Source organism: Hyperolius riggenbachi, chromosome 2 (assembly GCF_040937935.1).
Source record: "Hyperolius riggenbachi isolate aHypRig1 chromosome 2, aHypRig1.pri, whole genome shotgun sequence".
NCBI classification, from domain to species: domain Eukaryota; kingdom Metazoa; phylum Chordata; class Amphibia; order Anura; family Hyperoliidae; genus Hyperolius; species Hyperolius riggenbachi.
The window spans coordinates 14,867,021-14,891,151 of NC_090647.1; the positions used below are offsets into that span (position 1 = coordinate 14,867,021).

Consider the following 24,131-nt stretch of genomic DNA (forward strand, 5'->3'; position numbering starts at 1 on the left):
CTTCATTTTTTACATTCTCTGATGCAAAAAATTACTAATAGAATACTCCTCGAAAATCAGAAAAATGGAAAATAGGAAAATCAGAAAAACTGAAAATTGGAATGAAAATTTGGAATGGAAAAAACCTTCATTATGGTGTGTTATGACCTTGATGAGCAAACTCTGAATAAGGGTAAGTCAAAGCTTAGACCTGTGAAATCATTCATCCTCCCCATTGTTGTCCAGCTCTTTAGAACCTTCACCAAACAGCCACGATGCAATCATAGAAGGGCTACACCTTCAGAACAGCAATCTCAGGCCTTTTGGTCTGGAGTTTGTGGCGCATGAAGATTTTAACAATCTGCTCTCGGATCTGCTTGGTCTTTATGCTGTAGATGATCGGGTTTATCACTGGAGGAAACAGAAGGTAAATATCAGCCATTAAGATGGGAATGAGGTGAGAAGCGTTCTTGCCAAACCTATGGACCACTGAAAGTCCAATCAGTGGGATGTAGAACAAGAGCACGGCACAAATATGGCAGACACAAGTGCTGAAGGCCTTCATCTGGGCTTCATTGGCCTTGATGTTCAGAACGGCCTTAAGTATAAGAATATAGGAGAGGATGATAAACATGGAGTCCACTCCTTTGGTCATGAGCACAGCCACCAGCCCGTAGAGGCTATTGAGTTTGGTATCTGCTCCAGCTATTCTGATGACGTCTTGGTGGAGACAATAGGAATGGGACAAAAGGTGACTCCTATTAAATGGGAACCTTCTGGTGAGGAATGGAATTGGAAAGACCACAAAGAGACCACGTAAAGCAATGACAAGTGCAATCTTTCCTATAACTACGTTGGTAAGGATAGAGGAATATCTCAGCGGGTCCCTGATAGCAATAAGCCGGTCTACTGCCATGGCCACCAAGACTCCAGACTCCATGGCAGCAAAGGTATGGAGAAAGTACATCTGTGTGAGACAGAGGTCCAGTTGGATCTCGTAGTGATCAAACCAGAAGATGCCAAGCACTGTGGGCAAGGTGGTAAGGGACACACCAACATCAGTCAAAGCCAACATGGCAAGCAAGATGTACATGGGCTGGTGGAGGCTCTCTGCTGTCCTAATGAGCATCAAGATTGTGAAATTTCCCAAAAATGCTATAACATACAAAAGACAGAGGGGGAAGGCCAGATAATTCTGATGATCTTCTAGTTCTGGGATCCCACTCAGAATGAAGATAATAGACTTATTATTGAGAATGGCCATAAGTCTTCACAGGACACTGAAGTAGAAGTGATCTAGTTAGGTGGATCAAAAAGAACACAAAACAAAGCATCTACTGTAAGGTAATATGAGGATAATAGACATCATGTAAATACAAAGCACACATTTTGGAGTTAATCTACTATAAGGTACTAAAGATACGGAGAACATTAGAGAGGAGTGATTCTGCAACACTGAACTGTTTTTTGTTTTGTTTTTCTTTTTTAAGCACTTAAAGGGAAGGTTCAGGGAGGGTGGGCAAAAAATAAAAATAAAATTCCACTTACCTGGGGCTTCCTCCAGCCCGTGGCAGGCAGGAGGTGCCCTCGCCGCCGCTCCGCAGGCTCCCGGTGGTCTCCGGTGGCCGACCCGACCTGGCCAGGCCGGCTGCCAGGTCGGGCTCTTCTGCGCTCCAAGGCCCGGAACTTCTGCGTCCCACGCCGGCGCTCTGACGTCATCGGACGTCCTCCGGGCTCTACTGCGCATGCGCAGAACTACTGCGCATGCGCAGTAGAGCACGGAGGACGTCCGATGACGTCAGAGCGCCGGCGTGGGACGCAGAAGTTCCGGGCCTTGGAGCGCAGAAGAGCCCGACCTGGCAGCCGGCCTGGCCAGGTCGGGCGCGCCACCGGAGACCACCGGGAGCCTGCGGAGCGGCGGCGAGGGCACCTCCTGCCTGCCACGGGCTGGAGGAAGCCCCAGGTAAGTGGAATTTGATTTTTATTTTTTGCCCACCCTCCCTGAACCTTCCCTTTAAGTAACAGCGGCCTCTGCCCCCTTAAGGAACAGAGACTGCTGGTACTATAAACGGTGGTATACCAATAAATCACCGCACATACCCGCCTCAACCACCATCCACGCCGCCCACCGGGAACCTCAGGCCAACTCTATGATGGCAGAGATCTTGTGCTCCTGACCTTGTCTATCAATGTAAGCCAATGGGCTCCTGACCAGTTCACAGTGCTCTGCCATCAAAGAGACAGCAGGACGAGCGAGCTGTTGTGGGCAGAAAGCAGAAAGTTGAAATCTACGCCCTGGCAGCCACAACAGCATCAAAACTGGGCGTAGATTTCAACTAGTGCCATGCTTAAATGATTAACCACTTTATGACAACCTGACTTATAAAAACGTCCTGCTAGAGCCTTTCAATGGCTCCAGGACGTTTTTATAAGTCAGACAGTGCTGCTGCCGCTGTGCACGTGCGCGCCCCCGCGGGTGCACGTGCATCCCTGTGCACGTGCACGTGAAAATTGTGAAAAAAAAAAGTACACCTTTATTTCAAAATGATATATTGTCACCATACTTTGTACTGGGGACATAATTAAAATCTTGTGATAACCAGAACAAATAGGCAGATACAATGGGTGGGCTTTATGTACAGTATCAGTGTTTATATTAAAACCATACGGGATGAAATTGGAGAAATAGTGTATTTTTTCCTTGTATTTCCCTTTAAAATGCATAGAAAATAAAGTAATTACTGAAAACAAATATCAACCCCAAACAGCCTAATTGGTGGTGAAAAAACAAGATATAGATCATTTCATTGTGATTAGTAGTGATTAAGCTATTGGCAAATGAAAGGGATGGGCTCTGAAAGGTGAAAATCGCTCTTCTCCGTTACGATAAAAACCGCCTTGGGGTGAAGTGGTTAAATGAACCCTAAAGGGGCATGTGGCATGATAAGAAAACATGTGCTATTGTGTACAGCATATAGTATATAGTACAAATCCCACCTACAACTTTCCTGACTTCATTTTTTTTTTTCATTCCGGGAGTTAAATATTATTATTGTTATTTATAAAGCTCCAACATGTTCTGTGGCACTGTACACAGTAAGAAAAACAAACAAGGGGTACATAATAATACAGACAATGGTGTACACCAATATACAAAATACAGAATTGGTAATGACAGTGATAAAAGTAACATGATGACTAAAATATATAATTAATTCCAAGACACAAAAGGGTGAGAGAGCCCTGCCCCTGTGAGCTTACAATCTAAAGGAATAGGGGGGTAACAAGTGGCGGAGTATTATACAATAATTATACCTAGAGGCAGTGTGTTTTTAGGATATCTAGTAGAAGTACAACTTGGCCTTAGGACAAAGGAGGAATGGCCGAAGGTAAAGTGTATGATTGTCGGGAATAGTGAGTTTTGATGGAGTGTTTAAAGTGTACCCAAGGGAACATGTGAGGAGAGAGATAAACGTGTATATACAGTGCAAAAGATATTGATAACCAGGCTGATTTACTTATTTTGCAGCCTGAAAGAGTTAATTCTTAGACATGGAAGTGACAGCTTCTGCCTTGTCAGTACCTTGTCGGGAATATAGTAAACATATAGTAATCATCACTGATAAGGAAATTAAGCCATAAAAGTTTTCCTGGCAGAATACAACTTCCGGTACTGAGCAGAGGCAACAAAACATTCAATCCAGTTTGTAAATGTTTCAATTAAAAATAAAACCATGGGATTTCTATAAAGTAATTTTTGGGAGTAGAAGCATAAATCGACTGCTTATCTCATCATCAGTTTATTTTGACCTCTGGTTCACTTTAAAGGTATCAAAGGTTGTAGAGTGACGAATGTGTTGAGGCAGAGGAATCCGGTGAAGCACATGAGAAGTCTTGTATACATGAATGTGAGGAGGTGATTCTAGCGGAGGACAGAAGAGGTTCATGTGCAGATCTGAGATTACGGTTTATGATTGGGTTTGTATCTGGAAATTAGTGAGGATATGTACCGGGGAGAGAGATTGTGGAGAGCTTTGTAGGTTAGGGTTAGGAGAACTGGATCCTCTAGGTAATTTGCAGCCAGTGAAGAGCTTGGCAGAGAGGAGCAGCAGAGGAAGAGCGAGAAGAGAGACGAATGAGACGAGCAGCCGAGTTCAGTACAGATTGGTGCGGGGCCAGTCTGTAAGTTGGTAGTCCGCACGGCAGTATGTTACAATAGTCCAGACTAGATATTATAAGAGTTAATAATTCAGTGATTTATCTTTGCAGTCAGGATGCCAGACTTCAGGAGCAATCTTCTGATAACTACTTTACTCTACATTACTACATTAACCACTTCCTGCAAAATGAATGTTTATAAAAGTCTTGCTATTGCGCTGTACACGTGCGTTGCGTGCGCCTGAACTCTTATGGTGGCCCCACATGTTATGATTTTTCGGTCGATTTTACCCCAATTCGATTAAAACAAATGATTGTGTGTGAAAATCAATTCTTTTTTATTCAATCGATAAATTTGATAAAAATTGTCATTTTTCTCCATTAGAATCGATTGGAAAGGTTGGCAAAATCAGACCAATTTTGTCAGAAATTGAATGGTGTGTGATGGGTTGTATGACAGTCATTCGACCTGCCGGTAATAAGTTTACATCCAAGAATAAAGATACTTTGTTTATCAAAGTGACTCATTAGATAAAATGTATTTCTTCACTGTAATAAATGTAGTGTTGTTGATTAAAATAAATGATAAATAGATTTGTTAATGTAAGATAGATTTTCTAAGGTTGTTTGTCTTGTGCCTTTATACATGGCAGGGATGGCACAGAGCACACCATATGTATTTATAAAGGAAAATGTATATATTATTATTACATCTAATTTATATCTTTTACTCAATCATTTTTTGTTTTTTTGTTTTTTTGTGGTGATTGTGTCAAAATCGAACATACATGTGTGGCACATTGGTTAGAAGAGTATACATTTTCATTCGAGGAAAAAAAAAAAAAAAACAATTGAAATAGTTTAATTGAAAAAAATAAAATAAAAAATGGTATTGAGTGTTGTCACCATTAGTCCCAAGGCACTCTAAAGGACAGCTGTAGTGGGAAGAAAATGGAGGCTGCCATATTTATTTCCATTTAAACAATACCAGTCAGGGCCGAGCCGAGGCAGAGGAGAGAGAGGCTCCAGCCTCAGGGTGCAGTGTAGGTGGGGTGCAGGGCGGGGCCAAGGCAGAGGCGAGAGAGGCTTCAGCCTCAGGGCGCAGTGTAGGAGGGGGCGCAGGGCGGAGACAGAGACGAGAGAGGCTCCAGCCTCAGGGCGCAGTGTAGGAGGGGGCGCAGGGTGGGGCCGAGGCAGAGGCGAGAGAGGCTCCAGCCTCAGGGCGCAGTGTAGGAGGGGACGCACAATTCACTCAGCTTTCATTCCCCTATTGTACTGGTTGGTTGAAAGAGGCGCCCTGGTGGTTTTTAAAAGCACTTAAAAGCAGTTTAAAATTTGACAAAATATTTTGAGGTAGCTTACCTCAAATAACGAAAATCTTTGACGAAACAAAAAGATTTTATTAGTAGCACAGGCAACGCGTTTCGCGGGTCTGAGCCCGCTTCCTCAGGCCAAATAACAGTGCCAAACTACAATGATATAGTCTGCATAGGGCTTCCCCTATTGTGCTGGAAGCAGAGAGAAATAAGAAAAGGGGATACATGGCAGTGACTGCAAGCCAGATAACTGGAGATTAAGGTGTTGGGGGCCCTGGGGTGCCTCTTAGTGTAATAGCAATCAGTGTGTGACGGCTGGTGTGGGAGGGATGGGAGAGGGGCCTCTTAGTGTAATAGCAATCAGTGTGTGACGGCTGGGGTGGGAGGGATGGAGGAGGGAGGGACCTCTTAGTGTAATAGCAATCAGTGTGTGACGGCTGGGGTGGGAGGGATGGAGGGGCCTCTTAGTGTAATAGCAATCAGTGTGTGACGGCTGGGGTGGGAGGGATGGAGGGGCCTCTTAGTGTAATAGCAATCAGTGTGTGACGGCTGGGGTGGGAGGGATGGAGGGGCGGACTTTGGTGTCTCAGCCTTGGCTGCTGGAGGACCTTGTCCCGGCTCTGATACCAGTTACCTGGCTGTCCTGCTACTCTATTTGGCTGCAGTAGTGTCTGAATAACACCGGAAACAAGCATGCAGCTAATCTTGTCAGATCTGACAATAATGTCAGAAACACCTGATCTGCATGCTTGTTCAGGGTCTATGGATAAAAGTATTAGAGGCAGAGGATCAGCAGGGCTGCCAGGCAGCTGGTATTGTTTAAAAGGAAATAAATATGGCAGCCTCCATATCCCTCTCACTTCAGTTGTCCTTTAGGCTCCTGTGTTGCTGTGCAGACACTGTTTTTTTGTTTTCTCCGACGCAGCCGAAATAAAATGGACCCAGCCAACTATAAAATGGACTTTATTGGTTGGAAGGTTAAAGGTTAATTTCATAGTTGAAAAAGAATCATAAATAAATAAAAGCACACCTTTTATTTTTCTTCTGAATAAATTATACATAATGTACACAGCATTTGTGGTTATATATATGTCTTTTCCATGCCAGGTAGGCATTCTTTACGGCCATACACCCCTATCATTCTAGACATAACACATTCACATCCTTTCATATGGTCATTAGCTCCCCTTCAGTCTTTCATTTGCACTCAGTTCTTCCTTTCTTCCATGCTTGTCCCCTGTCCTCCTCTGATATATGATGCCCATTACATTCACTTATAGCTGTTATTGATTGCCATTTGCTATCTCTCCTTTGCTCTTACTTAAAGGGTCCCCTTATAATTTTCCTCCACAAGGTGGGCTATGAAAGAGTGGAAGCGTGCTAAAGCATGATAAAAGTTTGAAGCGTGGTTGGTGGAGAAGATTTGGAAGAAGGTCTAGAAGGACAAGTGAAACGTGTGAGAAGTCCTGAATGTGAGAGTGAGAAGATGATTAACATGGAGGACAGGAGGGTTTTGTGGGAAGAGTGGTTTAAAGGGACACTGTAGGGGGGTCGGGGGAAAATGAGTTGAGCTTACCGGGGGCTTCTAATGGTCCCCCGCAGGCATCCTGTGCCCGCGCAGCCGCTCACCGATGCTCCGGCCCCGCCTCCAGTTCACTTCTGGAATTTCAGACTTTAAAGTCTGAAAACCACTGCGCCTGCGTTGCCGTGTTCTCGCTCCTGCAGATGTCACCAGGAGCCTACTGTGCAGTCCCAGTATGGTCTGTGCCTGTTCTGTACGCTTCTGGTGACATTAGCAGGAGCGAGAACACGGCAACGCAGGCGCAGTGGTTTTCAGACTTTAAAGTCTGAAATTCCAGAAGTGAACCCAGAGGCGGGGCCGGAGTATCAGTGATTGGCTGCGCGGGCACAGGATGTCTGTGGGGGACCATTAGAAGCCCCAGGGAAGTTCAACTCATTTTCCCCCGACCCCCTACAGTATTCCTTTAAGTTGGCATGGTATTTGGTACCTCCTAGGAAGTTAGTGAAGAATATGCAGGGAACATCTCCTGGAAAGCTATTAATCTTTTTTCATTTTTTTTTGTATTTTGTTTTGTTATGTGATATAGCCCTGGTGAAGGCTGAAAATGTTTTCACTAAATAGCAGACAACTTCTTATGAATCCTGCCCAGGTTGACTGTGCAGTTCAGAGTTCACCAACCTTGGAGAAATTTAGTAAGGTAATCTGAGATATTTACCTCAGAAGAGGAACGCCTTTGAATCCTCCAGAGGATTCCCATGTCCTCCTTGCCCCTGGGAACTTGCAGGGACCCTCCAGAAGATCCAGTCCACACTCCTTCCCAGCATGAGTGCCACACCCGAGCATTGCCGTGCAGCTGCACAGTAGCACATAAGTCCCACCATACTGCACCCGAGCAGAGCCGGGACAAGGTCCTCCAGCACCCAAGGCTGAGACACCAAAGTGCGCCCCTCCATCCCTCCAACCCCAGCCGTCACACACTGATTGCTATTAGACTAAGAGGCGCCACAGGGCCCACAACCTCACCAACATTTTAATATCTAGTTATCTGGCTTGCAGTCACTGCCATGTATCCCCTTTTATTATTTATTTCTGCTTCAAACACAATTAGGAATGACAGCTGAATGAATTCTGCGCCCCCTCCTGCACTGCGCCCTGAGGCTGGAGCCTCTCCAGCCTATGCCTCAGCCCGGCCCTGCACCCGAGCATTGCCGTGCAGCTGCACAGTAACTCGGAGCTGCGCGTGTATGAAGGTGACTGCAGTTGGAATCAGAAATCCAACTAGACATATTTATTTAGGGGGTCGGTGAGTGGCAATGGTAGTCTGTAGGATAGCGTGGGGAGCCTCTACAGGGTCCAACGACTTACTTTGTCTTGTTCCATTAAGGTAAGTTTCCATTTTTTAAGCCAGGTTTGCCTCAGGTACTCTTTAAAAGGACAACCATAACTGTGGTGATGTAACCAGTGGCATGGTTGACCTGGTTGGGTGCTGCAATTGTTAAATTCTAAATCTAGGGTAGGGAGTGTTTTCTTAGCAAACAGATGCACTTTCAGAGGAGGGGGAGCTGCCAGGGGCGTATCTGGGTAATATAGGGCCTATGGCAAACACTGAAATTGCCGCCCCCCAGTCAGAGCAACCCCCCCCCCCCAGTCAGAGCCCCCCTCCCATCTAAAAACAGCATCCTTTCTCACGTGCATGTGTTATGGTTGCCTGTGTTTTTTTTGCTCGGGATATTGCTGAAGTTACTTTTTAGGAAATATCTCTTCTTATTCCCTCTCAATCCTCTTTTCTAACTCTAAGCCAAGTGCACCCTACATATATAAATTAAGTGGCCATGTTCCCCAGATAACAGAATGAATCTGATCTGAAATCTAAGTTACAGGGGCAGGCATAGTGGTGCAGCACAGGGGCAGGCATGGCGCCCTTGGTGCTGTGGCGCCCATGGCAAGAGCCATGCCTGCACCCCTCTAGATACGCCTCTGGGAGCTGCAGTGCTTTGGCCCCATGTGCCCTGAGTCAAAGATCCATGAACGTATTACCTAATCCATCCATAGACCTCATGGCCTTTCCAGTCACCCGAGGGTCACCTGTCTCCCAAACTCCAATTCCTGCTCTACTGTTAGTCCTTACTGTCCAACAGGCTTTTTGAGCTGATTCTTTTGTGCTTTGTAGACACACTCTACCAGACTCTACCAGACCAGACTGACACTGGGAATACCTACTTGGCTATGGGCCCTTGGGTCGAGTCCTTGGTATGCCCACCTCTTAAATTTTGTTTAGCGCAAAAGAACACAAAGGGAATTCTGGTCAGATGCCTAGAAGATTGGAAAGAACAAAGTGCACATCGCTGCTCTTTACCTCTAGTTAATCATCCCTCATTCTGTACAGCAGACCTGCTACAGGACTTGGTTAGCACAGTTAATAGGCACAGTTAATAGGTGATTTCCAAGACTGAGGGCTGTTTTACATTGACTTTACCCAGGACTGTTATGCAAGAGAAACTGGGAGGTGTAATTGATGAAGCAGTCAATTTTCTGCCACTACATAGACACACTATGAAATAATGATGTTCAACAAAGATGTGGACTGTTAAAGGATACCCGAGGTGTCATGTGACATGATGAGATAGATATGTGTATGTACAGTGCCTAGCACACAAATAACTAGGCTGTGTTCCTTTTTTTCTTTCTCTGCCTGAAAGAGTTAACCTCTTGACGACCAGCTAACGCCGATTGGCGTAAACTGGTCGTCTGCGGGTTACCATGGAAACGGTCGCTCGATCGAGCGGCCTTTCCATGTCAGTTCATGGAGAGTGTCTCCGTGAACAGCCGGAGAGCCGCCGATCGCGGCTCGCCGGCAAAATGTAAACACGCGGGGAAGAAATCCCCGCTGTTTACATCACACGGCACTGCTGTGCAGCAGCGCCGTGACGTAGATCGGCGATCCCCGGCCTCTGATTGGCCGGGGATCTCCGGCATCTGATAGGCAGAAGCCTATCCTATCAGGCGCAGGACGGAACTCGCCGTCCTGCGCCGCTCACAGGAGGAGGGAGAGGGAGGGAAGGGGAAGGAGGCCAGGAAGCGCTGCGGAGGGGGGCTTTGAAGAGCCCCCCCCACCCCGCAAGCGCAAGCAGCCGGCGGCGATCAGACCCCCCCAGCAGGACATCCCCCTAGTGGGGAAAAAAGGGGGGTAGTCTGATCGCCCTGCTGCACTCCTGATCGGTGCTGCGGGCTGTAGAGCCCACGCAGCACCGATCAGTGAAAATTACCCTGGTCGTCAAGTGGTTAAACATCAGGTATGTAAGTGGCAGTTCCTGTCTGAGGCAGGACTGGGTCAGACTACAGTGTGACCCTTACTGATAAGAAATTACAACTATAAAACACTTTCCTAGCAGAAAATGGCTTCTTAGAGCGGGAAATAAATAATAAGGGTCAATATTTCATAGATTTTTAGCTCTGGCATACTTTAAGGAATGTGTCATTGAGCAACAACAATAAAACAGTAAAAACTTAAAAAGTAAATTTAAATATAAAATAGAACTGTGGCATATGTTAAAAAGTCATTCTAAGGAGAAGGAGGATAGATACAATTGTTTATTTCATTAGCTTATTTTCCCTTTAGGTGTCCTTTAACCACTTAATGGAAATGCATAGTATTAAAACGTCAGTGAACACTTCCTATAAAATTGGAGAGTGTTCACTAGCGCCATCTTGTGGACAAAAAGTATAATTACACATACAGGCACATACATACATACACAATATTAGTAAAATTAATGACTTACCCTTCCAACCCCCCCCCCCCCCTAAAAAAAAATACTTGTAAAAAAAATTAGTTTAAAAAAAAACACATAAATAGTTGCCTTAGGGACTCTATCATCTATATTTTATGAGGGAAAATTACTTTTACTTTACTTACTACATAGGGGCTTTTAATTATGGACCAGACAAAAAAAACCCCTGAAAAATAGCACCTATATTTCAAAATAATATATTGTCGCCATACATTGTGATAGGGACATCATTTAAACAATTTAATAATCGGGATAACTGGGCAAATAAATGTGTCAGTTTTATCCACAGTAGAATGTTTCATTTTAAAACTATAATGGCCAAAAACGGAGAAATAATAAATTTTTTCAATTATTTTCTTATTTTTCCCATTAAAACACATTTAGAATAAAACATTTCTTAGCAAAATGTACTACCCACAGAAAGCCTGATTGGTGGAAAAACAAAACGAGGTATAGATCATTTTCTTGTGATAAGTAGTAATAAAGTTATTAGGGAATATAAGGGAGGAGCACTGACAGGTGAAAATTGCTCTGGTCCGTTAGCTAAAACCCCATGGGGGTGAACTGGTTAATCTAAATTCCAAGAATCTGTGGAAAGTAAAAAGGGAAAGGAAGTGGTGGTTATTAAGGAAATGCTAGTGACTGAGTTTTTTATTGAATTTCCGACATGCAATATGATATGTTCACACCTTGGCAATAAAATACATTTTAAACCACCAGCAAGCAAGAAAATACTCAAAATAAGTTTGGTGGTAACATGTCATCTAATTTTTTGGATTTTTTTCAAGTGCATTTATTTATTGAAGATGAAGAGAGAAGATGAAAAGTTACATCCTAGGAAAAAACACAAGAGAAAAAGTTAATTGCATATGGGCCAAAGTCTTTGAACCACAATCATATCTAGGAGGGGGAGGTGGAGGGGTAAAAATTTACGCATTGAGCCAGTAATGAGTAAAAATGTATGTGTTAATGTTCCTGCACTAGCGGGAATGCGTAAAAATGTACGCAATGCGTCCTGCCGACCTCCGGGGGACTGAAGCAGCAGTGAGTGACTACGAGGGCACAGGATGGCTGCAGGGGGCTGGTAGAAGCAGAAGTAGCTGCCAGCGGGGGACTGGAGCAGCAGTGAGTGACTACGAGGGCACAGGATGGCTGCATGGGGCTGGTAGAAGCAGAACTAGCTGGAGGCGGGGGACTGGAGCAGCAGTGAGTGACTACGAGGGCACAGGATGGCTGCAGGGGGCTGGTAGAAGCAGAACTAGCTGGCGGCGGGGGACTGGAGCAGCAGTGAGTGACTACGAGGGCACAGGATGGCTGCATGGGGCTGGTAGAAGCAGAACTAGCTGGAGGCGGGGGACTGGAGCAGCAGTGAGTGACTACGAGGGCACAGGATGGCTGCAGGGGGCTGGTAGAAGCAGAACTAGCTGGTGGCGGGGGACTGGAGCAGCAGTGAGTGACTACGAGGGCACAGGATGGCTGCATGGGGCTGGTAGAAGCAGAACTAGCTGGTGGCGGGGGACTGGAGCAGCAGTGAGTGACTACGAGGGCACAGGATGGCTGCAGGGGGCTGGTAGAAGCAGAAGTAGCTGCCAGCGGGGGACTGGAGCAGCAGTGAGTGACTACGAGGGCACAGGATGGCTGCATGGGGCTGGTAGAAGCAGAACTAGCTGGAGGCGGGGGACTGGAGCAGCAGTGAGTGACTACGAGGGCACAGGATGGCTGCATGGGGCTGGTAGAAGCAGAACTAGCTGGAGGCGGGGGACTGGAGCAGCAGTGAGTGACTACGAGGGCACAGGATGGCTGCATGGGGCTGGTAGATGCAGAACTAGCTGGCGGCGGGGGACTGGAGCAGCAGTGAGTGACTACGAGAGCACAGGATGGCTGCATGGGGCTGGTAGAAGCAGAACTAGCTGGTGGCGGGGGACTGGAGCAGCAGTGAGTGACTGCGAGGGCACAGGATGGCTGCATGGGGCTGGTAGAAGCAGAACTAGCTGGAGGCGGGGGACTGGAGCAGCAGTGAGTGACTTCGAGGGCACAGGATGGCTGCATGGGGCTGGTAGAAGCAGAACTAGCTGGAGGCGGGGGACTGGAGCAGCAGTGAGTGACTACGAGGGCACAGGATGGCTGCATGGGGCTGGTAGATGCAGAACTAGCTGGCGGCGGGGGACTGGAGCAGCAGTGAGTGACTACGAGAGCACAGGATGGCTGCATGGGGCTGGTAGAAGCAGAACTAGCTGGTGGCGGGGGACTGGAGCAGCAGTGAGTGACTGCGAGGGCACAGGATGGCTGCATGGGGCTGGTAGAAGCAGCACTAGCTGCCAGTGGGGGACTGGAGCAGCAGTGAGTGACTACGAGGGCACAGGATGGCTGCATGGGGCTGGTAGAAGCAGAACTAGCTGTCAGCGGGGGACTGGAGCAGCAGTGAGTGACTACGAGGGCACAGGATGGCTGCATGGGGCTGGTAGATGCAGAACTAGCTGGCGGCGGGGGACTGGAGCAGCAGTGAGTGACTACGAGGGCACAGGATGGCTGCATGGGGCTGGTAGAAGCAGAACTAGCTGGAGGCGGGGGACTGGAGCAGCAGTGAGTGACTACGAGGGCACAGGATGGCTGCATGGGGCTGGTAGATGCAGAACTAGCTGGCGGCGGGGGACTGGAGCAGCAGTGAGTGACTACGAGAGCACAGGATGGCTGCATGGGGCTGGTAGAAGCAGAACTAGCTGGCGGCGGGGGACTGGAGCAGCAGTGAGTGACTACGAGGGCACAGGATGGCTGCATGGGGCTGGTAGAGGCAGAACTAGCTGGTGGAGGGGGACTGGAGCAGCAGTGAGTGACTAGGAGGGCACAGGATGGCTGCATGGGGCTGGTAGAAGCAGAACTAGCTGGCGGTGGGGGACTGGAGCAGCAGTGAGTGACTACGAGGGCACAGGATGGCTGCATGGGGCTGGTAGAGGCAGAACTAGCTGGTGGAGGGGGACTGGAGCAGCAGTGAGTGACTAGGAGGGCACAGGATGGCTGCATGGGGCTGGTAGAAGCAGAACTAGCTGGAGGCGGGGGACTGGAGCAGCAGTGAGTGACTACGAGGGCACAGGATGGCTACATGGGGCTGGTAGAAGCAGAACTAGCTGGTGGCGGGGGACTGGAGCAGCAGTGAGTGACTACGAGGGCACAGGATGGCTGCATGGGGCTGGTAGAAGCAGAACTAGCTGGAGGCGGGGGACTGGAGCAGCAGTGAGTGACTACGAGGGCACAGGATGGCTACATGGGGCTGGTAGAAGCAGAACTAGCTGGTGGCGGGGGACTGGAGCAGCAGTGAGTGACTTCGAGGGCACAGGATGGCTGCATGGGGCTGGTAGAAGCAGAACTAGCTGGAGGCGGGGGACTGGAGCAGCAGTGAGTGACTACGAGGGCACAGGATGGCTGCATGGGGCTGGTAGATGCAGAACTAGCTGGCGGCGGGGGACTGGAGCAGCAGTGAGTGACTACGAGAGCACAGGATGGCTGCATGGGGCTGGTAGAAGCAGAACTAGCTGGCGGCGGGGGACTGGAGCAGCAGTGAGTGACTACGAGGGCACAGGATGGCTGCATGGGGCTGGTAGAGGCAGAACTAGCTGGTGGAGGGGGACTGGAGCAGCAGTGAGTGACTAGGAGGGCACAGGATGGCTGCATGGGGCTGGTAGAAGCAGAACTAGCTGGCGGTGGGGGACTGGAGCAGCAGTGAGTGACTACGAGGGCACAGGATGGCTGCATGGGGCTGGTAGAGGCAGAACTAGCTGGTGGAGGGGGACTGGAGCAGCAGTGAGTGACTAGGAGGGCACAGGATGGCTGCATGGGGCTGGTAGAAGCAGAACTAGCTGGAGGCGGGGGACTGGAGCAGCAGTGAGTGACTACGAGGGCACAGGATGGCTACATGGGGCTGGTAGAAGCAGAACTAGCTGGTGGCGGGGGACTGGAGCAGCAGTGAGTGACTACGAGGGCACAGGATGGCTGCATGGGGCTGGTAGAGGCAGAACTAGCTGGTGGAGGGGGACTGGAGCAGCAGTGAGTGACTAGGAGGGCACAGGATGGCTGCATGGGGCTGGTAGAAGCAGAACTAGCTGGCGGTGGGGGACTGGAGCAGCAGTGAGTGACTACGAGGGCACAGGATGGCTACATGGGGCTGGTAGAAGCAGAACTAGCTGGAGGCGGGGGACTGGAGCAGCAGTGAGTGACTACGAGGGCACAGGATGGCTGCATGGGGCTGGTAGAGGCAGAACTAGCTGGTGGAGGGGGACTGGAGCAGCAGTGAGTGACTACGAGGGCACAGGATGGCTGCATGGGGCTGGTAGAAGCAGAACTAGCTGGTGGCGGGGGACTGGAGCAGCAGTGAGTGACTACGAGGGCACAGGATGGCTGCATGGGGCTGGTAGAAGCAGAACTAGCTGGTGGCGGGGGACTGGAGCAGCAGTGAGTGACTACGAGGGCACAGGATGGCTGCATGGGGCTGGTAGAAGCAGAACTAGCTGGCGGTGGGGGACTGGAGCAGCAGTGAGTGACTACGAGGGCACAGGATGGCTACATGGGGCTGGTAGAAGCAGAACTAGCTGGTGGAGGGGGACTGGAGCAGCAGTGAGTGACTACGAGGGCACAGGATGGCTGCATGGGGCTGGTAGAAGCAGAACTAGCTGGAGGCGGGGGACTGGAGCAGCAGTGAGTGACTACGAGGGCACAGGATGGCTGCATGGGGCTGGTAGAAGCAGAACTAGCTGCCAGCGGGGGACTGGAGCAGCAGTGAGTGACTGCGAGGGCACAGGATGGCTGCAGGGGGCTGGTAGAAGCAGAACTAGCTGGTGGCGGGGTACTGGAGCAGCAGTGAGTGACTACGAGGGCACAGGATGGCTGCATGGGGCTGGTAGAAGCAGAACTAGCTGGCGGTGGGGGACTGGAGCAGCAGTGAGTGACTAGGAGGGCACAGGATGGCTGCATGGGGCTGGTAGAAGCAGAACTAGCTGGTGGCGGGGGACTGGAGCAGCAGTGAGTGACTACGAGGGCACAGGATGGCTGCATGGGGCTGGTAGAAGCAGAACTAGCTGGTGGCGGGGGACTGGTGCAGCAGTGAGTGACTATGAGGGCACAGGATGGCTGCATGGGGCTGGTAGAAGCAGAACTAGCTGGTGGCGTGGGACTGGAGCAGCAGTGAGTGACTACGAGGGCACAGGGTGGCTGCATGGGTCTGGTAGAAGCCCCAGGTAAGTGAAACTCATTTTTTTATTTTGCTTGGACATTCCCTTTAAATATTTATCACCTGACCACACTGATCACATTTTTTTTTTTTTGGGGGGGGGGGGTGATACTAAAGAAATGTATCTATAAGTGAGGTGAAAATTTTGTAAAGCAAAATATTTGTTGAGAAGAATGTTCGTGGATTTAAGTTTTGCGAATCATTCCCTTAGTAGCACAGGCAGAGTAACGATATACTATGCAGGTTCATGCCCTGCAAATATTGTGATAGCCGCTCAGTGAAGTCATCTCCTTTTCTAAAACAGTTATGCTATACACAAGGAAATAATAACCTATAAAACAATCATATTCATAAGAAAAAAAAATGTATACAAAAACAGTTATTTTCAATAGCGCTATGATTAGTTACAGCAACTTTTATTTAACTGAAAGCTCTTTTCTAAGTATAACACGCTGGACAGCCATTTTATAAGTCCATTCAGGAAAATCATGGAAATAACTCATATTCGTGTTCCGCACTTTTCTGAAACATTGTATTCCCAGCCACACAACTCACCGATCTGTCCAGCCCTCACACACTCCTCGGGAAGTCTCTTCTGTCCTCACACACTCCTCGGGAAGTCTCTTCTGTCCTCACACACTCCTCGGGAAGTCTCTTCTGTCCTCACACACTCCTCAGGAAGTCTCTTCTGCCCTCACACACTCCTCGGGAAGTCTCTCCTGCCCTCACACACTCCTCGGGAAGTCCTCGTAGATGCAGATAGGCCAGGTACGAGGAACGGTTTATAAATGATTCCAGCCATGCCCAGAGGACAACCAGAGCCCTGAAGAACTCCGCTGAGCCTGAGATTGTCCGAGGAGGCTTCACTCCCTATAAACAGCAAGAATAATAATAATAAATCATAAATTAATCTCTGGAAGACAACTATGAGTAAAGAAATATTATTATTATTTTATTGCTGTAAGGAAATTGGGACAGATAACTGAAACCACGATGTCACTATTTTTCAGTTCCGTTAAAGAGGCACTACAACGACAAGTATTAAATTATTGAGGATACCCAGTTTTATGTTAATTCTCCGGGTTTCAGCATCAGAAACTCTTCCTATATCTACATAGATATTTTAGATATTGATGTTTAGGCTAGGCTATGATGTCTGCAGGAGGCTATAATAGAAAATACAGTAATATGGACTTTGCTGTATCAAACTCAAAAAAAAAAAAAAATAGCAAGTAGGTGACTTCACCAAAGGTGCATTGACGGACTTCAAGAAGTCTGGTGAAGTGGCCACAAAAGGGACACAGACAGGCCCAGATTTACCTCACAGGAGCCTATAGGCACAGATGTCCTGGCACCCTAGACTTCACCCTCCATGAACTTACAAACCGCCTCCAAACCGCACCTTAAGTGTGCTGTCCCAGCTGTCACTTCTCCCTTACTTCCCTTGCTCGTCATCAGTAGCTAGAGATGTCCCTTAGCATAAGGTAGCTAGGGGAACCTCAGTAAGTAGCTAGTGGTGCCCCCGACTGAAGGGAGATCTCATCAGTGCAATGTCAAGAGCTGGGTGAGTAACCTCTCATGTACGCTCAGGTCTTTGCATAGGTAAGGCGGGAGGGAGGCCTTCAGTCTTCCAGCTGCGTACGTTAAAAAGGGGCGCTGGGAAAAAAGGGCGCCGGGTTTTTAACGATAAGCATGGATAACGTTTAAAAAAATATTGTACTGTTTTTCGTTTAAAATTAATGTTTTTTTAAAGTTATAAATCATTAAATAATGTGCATTAAATCGGCAATTGTAAAAACGTTAATCTTTCGTTTAAATAGTGAAACGTATAATAACGTTTAAAAAAAAAATTACTAAGTAACCCTCCCTGTACCTACCCCTAACCCCTAGACCCCCCTGTTAGTGCCTAAACCTAAGACCCCCCTGTTGGTGCCTAAACCTAAGACCCCCCTGTTGGTGCCTAAACCTAAGACCCCCTGTTGGTGCCTAAACCTAAGACCCCCCTGTTGGTGCCTAAACCTAAGACCCCCCCTGTTGGTGCCTAAACCTAAGACCCCCCCTGTTGGTGCCTAAACCTAAGACCCCCCCTGTTGGTGCCTAAACCTAAGACCCCCCCTGTTGGTGCCTAAACCTAAGACCCCCCCTGTTGGTGCCTAAACCTAAGACCCCCCCTGTTGGTTTTTTCGTTTAAAAATAATGTTAAAAAAATGTACTGTTTTTCGTTTAAAAATAATGTTTGCAAAAAAATATTGTACTGTTTTTCGTTTAAAAATTTTTTTTAAAAATGTATAAATCATTAAATAATGTGTAATCATGAGAAACAGTAATAAAACATTAAGTCTCCGGGCGCCGCTTTTAAAACGTTATTTTTCTCCGGCGCCCTTTTTTCCTATCGGGCGCCCATTAAACGATATTTATTATAGGAGTGAATGGCGGCGCCCGATTTGTCCACTAGCCTCAGGCGCCCGAATTTACTGTTTCCCTTCCAGCTATCTCAGTATTTGAAAGAGGAAAGAGAAGTCACTAGTTTCTATTGGAGGTGGGGAAAGAGAGGACACCTGCTGTTGGGGGTAGAGGGGGGGGGGAGGGTAATAAGAGAACATTATTGGGTTCTGGAGCGGGAGGGGGGGGGGTAGTAAGAAAGAGGCCACTGGTTATTGACAGGGGAGGGGCTTCATTTGGTTGAGATGCAGAGCTTAATTTGGGTAAAGGGTTGTGCTTTGTTTGGATAAGAGTGTCGCTTAGCTTTAGTTTAGGTTAGAGTGCGAGGCTTATACAAAACAAAAAGAAAGACACTAAAGACATAATTACCCCTTCACAACTAGTGCTCCACCTCTCTGCACTTAGCAGCTCTTTACAGACACAGCGATGAATCGATGATGCATTTCCTGCATCTAGTAGATGCGTGCAAGATTTACATATCACCGCCCCTGCTAAGGAGGAGTCTGCAGTCACGTCGTCCACTGCCCTATCCAACGTGGCTGCTCCCACGACGTGCAACATCACAGGGCCAACGTCTTGCATTCACATGAAGGAGTAAAAGGTCACTATTTATATTGTGTCTATGCCTTTTTATTTGATCTCTGGGTTCAATTGGCATAGTGTTCTTTCACTAATGGTCCTCTTTAATTGAATAGCACAGCGGGGAACTGGGGCTGGAGTGGTACCTCAGCAGCAGCTTTCTGGGCGGCGTTAGTGTAATTGATATGAGACAGGATTTCTTCTGGAATCTTGGCTGCCACAAAGAGAGAGAATAGTGGTGGACTAGGTAGGTAGATAATGATCATTAACTAGCAGATATTTTCATTAGTGATGAACAAAATAGTAAATTTTGCTTACATTCCACAGTCCAATGTATACAAACAAACGGGTTTTTTTTTTAACCAAAGTTCTCTTTATTCCTTCAATATATCCTCCAGAAAGCAGGTGATAAGTGTAGATATAACATCAGACCTTCACTTCACAAAACAATGCCTGACGCGTGTTTCACGGCCATAAGCCACTTCCTCAGAGGCACATCAAACAAACAGAGTCTAGGACATAAAAACACCAGCGCGATCTGGAATGAGTAAAGAGAAGCACCTTCCACGCCGATCCCAATAGGAGAAGGCTGGTGTTTTTATGTCCTAGACCAGTGCTGTCCAACTTCATGGGCATGGAGGGCCATTTTTTTTTCAGACCCCATGGTGGAGGGCCGAAGGTTCTTGCTAGAGCCGCTGCCCCCCCCCCCCCCCCCCCCCGGAAAAAATGCAATTAAAGGATAATTAGATTGGCAGCACTTTTCACAAAATGCAATTTAAAATAATGGTGAAGTTGTGTGGCGCGCATAGCGCGCCAGAAAACACGAGGGTCCCATTGAGCGGCGCGCGTAGCGCGCCGCGCCGAAAAATGGGTGTGGCCATGGACCAGAATGCGGGTGTGGCCACGGGTGGAGACAAATTTACATGAATTTAGCAATGTGGGACATTAGATTAGGATAGTGGTGGTGAACCTTTTGGAGGCCGAGTGTCCAAACTGCAACCCAAAAGTCACTTATCGCAAAGTGGCAACAGCAATTTAAACTACATACAAACGTTTTAACTCATACATGAACATTATGGAAAATCCAAGTTGAAAATAAACTGTGAAGATAAACAATTTCATCCATCCTACTCCTGAAAAATGTGGTTTTTTTTTTAGAACCTCCCAGTTTTATTTTCCGTTTTAAAAAGCTAAAAAAGTAGGTTTAATGCTATTGTCTCATGATGACGATTCAGCTTTTCCATAGTCTCACAGTTCGCAATCATGTGACCCCCAACAAGACAATTCAGCAATCATGAGGCCCCCAACAAATCATGAGGCCCCCAACAAGACAAATTCAGCAATCATGATGCCCCCAACAAGACAAATTTAGCAATCATGAGGCCCCCAAAAAATCATGAGGCCCCCAACAAGACACATTCAGCAATCTTGAGGCCCCCAACAAGACAAATTTAGCAATCGTGATGCCCCCAACAAATCATGAGGCCCCCAACAAGACAAATTCAGCAGTCATGAGGCACATAAATAGACAGCATTTCACATAAATAAGCAGAATGCCCCTTTAGTGACAGGTGCCCCCCACTTAGATAGTGACAGGTGCCCCCCACTTAGATAGTGACAGGTGCCCCCCAGCTAGATAGTGACAGGTGCCCCCCCAGTTAGATAGTGACAGGTGCCCCCCCAGTTAGATAGTGACAGGAGCCCCCCCAGTTAGATAGTGACAGGTGCCCCCCCAGTTAGATAGTGACAGGTGACCCCCCAGTTAGTGACAGGTGCCCCCCCAGTTAGATAGTGACAGGTGCCCCCCCAGTTAGATAGTGACAGGTGCCCCCCCAGTTAGATAGTGACAGGAGCCCCCCCAGTTAGTGACAGGAGCCCCCCCCAGTTAGATAGTGACAGGAGCCCCCCCAGTTAGTTAGTGACAGGTGCCCCCCCAGTTAGATAGTGACAGGAGCCCCCCCAGTTAGATAGTGACAGGTGCCCCCCCAGTTAGATAGTGACAGGAGCCCCCCCAGCTAGTGACAGGTGCCCCCACCAGTAGCGAGCCCGTTACCTCTGGGGCTGGCCTCTCCTGTGTCCCCGCTGGCCTCTCCGGTGTCCCCGCTGGCCTCTCCGGTGTCCCCGCTGACGATGCCGCTGCCTCTCCTATGTCCCCCTGCTGCCGCTGCCTCTCCTATGTCCCCCCGCTGCCGCTGCCTCACAGATCAGACCTCACAGATCGCGGCGACTGAAGCAAGCAGAGCGCGCGCATGACACCCGCGCGGCAGAACGTCACATGCGGTAGTGACTAATGATTCACTTCCGCATGTGACGTACTCCGTGCGGGTACCATGCGCCCTCTGTTTACATCAGTCGCCGCGATCTGTGAGGTCTGATCTGTGAGGCAGCGGCAGCGGGGGGACATAGGAGAGGCAGCGGCAGCAGGGGGACATAGGAGAGGCCAGCGGGGACACCGGAGAGGCCAGCGGGGACACAATAAGAGGGAGCAGGCATGGCGCCCATAGCGCAAGCCATGCCTGCATCCCAGGGAGACGAGCGGGCCGCAGCAGGTGGCCTGGCGGGCCGGATGCGGCCCGCGGGCCGCCAGTTGGACAGCACTGTCCTAGACTCTGATGTTTGTTTGATGTGCCTCTGAGGAAGCGGCTTATGTCACTTAAATTTTTCAGGCAGAGAAAGAAAAAAAGGAACACAGCATAGTTATTTGTGTGCTAGGCACTGTACATACACATGTCTATCTCATCATGTCACATGTCACCTCGGTTGTCCTTGAAGCAAAGTCCTGCTGAATTCTCTTACAGTACAAACAATGGGGGTTTACAAAAAAATTAACTCAACCTAGAGCATATCAATGCAAAATTAATCAAGAAGGTATTATTTGTTTCAGTAGCAATTATCAACAAAGTAATTTATTTTTATTCATAAAATCTTGGCCCCACTGAACCAACCAATGCCCGGTGCACATTTTGTGACCACATTGCCACTTCCTCAGAGGAAGTACAACTTCATATACGCTTTTCCGGCCAAGTGGACTTATATATATATATAAAAAAATAATAATAATAAAAAAAAAAAAAAAACTAAAACAGGAAATTCTGATTTCAAATTCCGATTACCAAAAATGCTGATTATTGATTACATTTTCTGACTACGGGGACTTAGATTAATGAATGGGAATTGCTTTCCCAATCATTGATCTCGAACGGGCAGTGACATGAATGTGCACACAAGTGAGCAGGAGTGCGGACAGGAGTGGTGGCAACGGGGATACGTATATTTACTCCCCTGGGCGCAGGGATGCTCGGATGTGCCTCATCCACGAATTCGGAAATCCGCGTGGTTGCAAAAAAAATCCGCATTCGGCCCCGCCGCATGCGGATTTTCGTCCGCGTCCACGCAACCACGCGGATTTTTTCCCGTGAATGGCGTAATCACGCGCGGATTCACGCCCGGAGGCGGATTTTCTTTTAACGTTAATAACAAAGCCCCCATACATGCTACAGTCCCCCAAATAGCATGGATTATCGAGGTGATAAGGGGCAACATAACTTCAACATAAAAAATTCCCCCCAAAAAAATTTTTCTAGAGAAAATGGATTTTAAAGTGAAATCAACACTTTAAATGGGGCTATTAATTGGTAATAAGTGGTTTTAAAAAGGGATATACGCGTTAAGCAGTCAAAGAGGTGAAGGCGAGTTCCAATGGCACTTGGCGGCGAAGGTACCGCTGGAGGAGGATGAGTGGCTGACGGCAAAAAGGCTCCAGAGAGGTTTTTGTAATTTTTTTTTTTTTTTTGCAGCAATTAGCAATGACATCGCAGCAGAGTTGTCAGTGGACACGGGCAGTGTGAACGCAGAGTGCAGTGGTGGTAGCGACTGAGTCAGGAGAAGGACTATGCGGGCGGTCAGTTCAGCAGCACAGAAGGACCATGGCAACATACTGGTGGTAGTAGTAGCAGCACAGCGTCATAGTGCTGGCCAAAAAATTAAATGCACCCGGTGACCCGGGCAGTGTGAACGCAGAGTGTAGTAGCGACTGAGTCAGGAGGACAAAGCGGGCGGTCAGTTCAGCAGCAGCAGCACAGTAGTAGTAGCACAGCGTCATAGTGCTGGCCAAAAAATTAAATGCACCTGGCGACCCGGGCAGTGTGAACGCAGAGTGTAGTAGCGACTGAGTCAGGAGGACAAAGCGGGCGGTCAGTTCAGCAGCAGCAGCACAGTAGTAGTAGCACAGCGTCATAGTGCTGGCCAAAAAATTAAATGCACCCGGCGACCCGGGCAGTGTGAACGCAGAGTGTAGTAGCGACTGAGTCAGGAGGACAAAGCGGGCGGTCAGTTCAGCAGCAGCAGCAGCACAGTAGTAGTAGCACAGCGTCATAGTGCTGGCCAAAAAATTAAATGCACCCGGCGACCCGGGCAGTGTGAACGCAGAGTGTAGTAGCGACTGAGTCAGGAGGACAAAGCGGGCGGTCAGTTCAGCAGCTCAGAAGGAGGACCATGGCAACTTACTGGTAGTAGTACCATAACACCAAAAAATTAACCAAGGTAGGCACTAGGCAGGTAGTAAATGTCTTTATAAAGGCAGGCATAGTTAACAACAGCACATGCAGCAGCCACTTCATGTCCCCCTGTGTCCGACAATAGGGGCCAGGAACTCACCTTCCACCCAAGCCTGGTTGATTTTCAGGAAGGTGAGTTTGTCCACAGAGGCGTGGGAGAGCCGAGAGCGCTTCTCTGTGACCACGCCACCGGCCGCACTAAAGCATCTCTCTGAGAGGACACTGGAAGGAGGGCAGGATAGGCGTTCCAGGGTGTACTGGGAAAGTTCGCTCCAGATGTCCAGTCTCTTGACCCAGTACTCCAAGGGGTCCACGGGGCTGTCGGTGTCATTGAGCCCGCTGGATGACCCCATATAGTCAGACACCATGGTGGTCAGTCGTTGCTTGTGCTGGTTGGTGGTGGATGCTGTGGCGGGCACCTCTGTTCTGGGCTGCTGCACTGCATACAGGCTCTTGCTTAGGCTCTTCAGGTCTCCGGGGCGCCAGTTGCTGCTGCTGCTGCTGGTGGTTGTTGTTGTGCTGCTAGTGGCAATGGCAGGCACCTCTTGCTGGCTTGGCAGAGCAGTT

The 24,131-nt window shown here is 48.4% G+C and overlaps 1 protein-coding gene across 1 annotated transcript; it reads right to left on the reverse strand.

Annotated features, from left to right (window-relative positions):
* Positions 1-271: 271 nt before the first annotated feature.
* Positions 272-1,243, reverse strand: LOC137542371 (olfactory receptor 51G2-like). Its single transcript, XM_068264232.1, has one exon. The coding sequence runs from the start codon at positions 1,241-1,243 to the stop codon at positions 272-274; it is 972 nt and encodes a 323-aa protein (XP_068120333.1).
* Between the last annotated feature and the right edge of the window lie 22,888 nt (positions 1,244-24,131).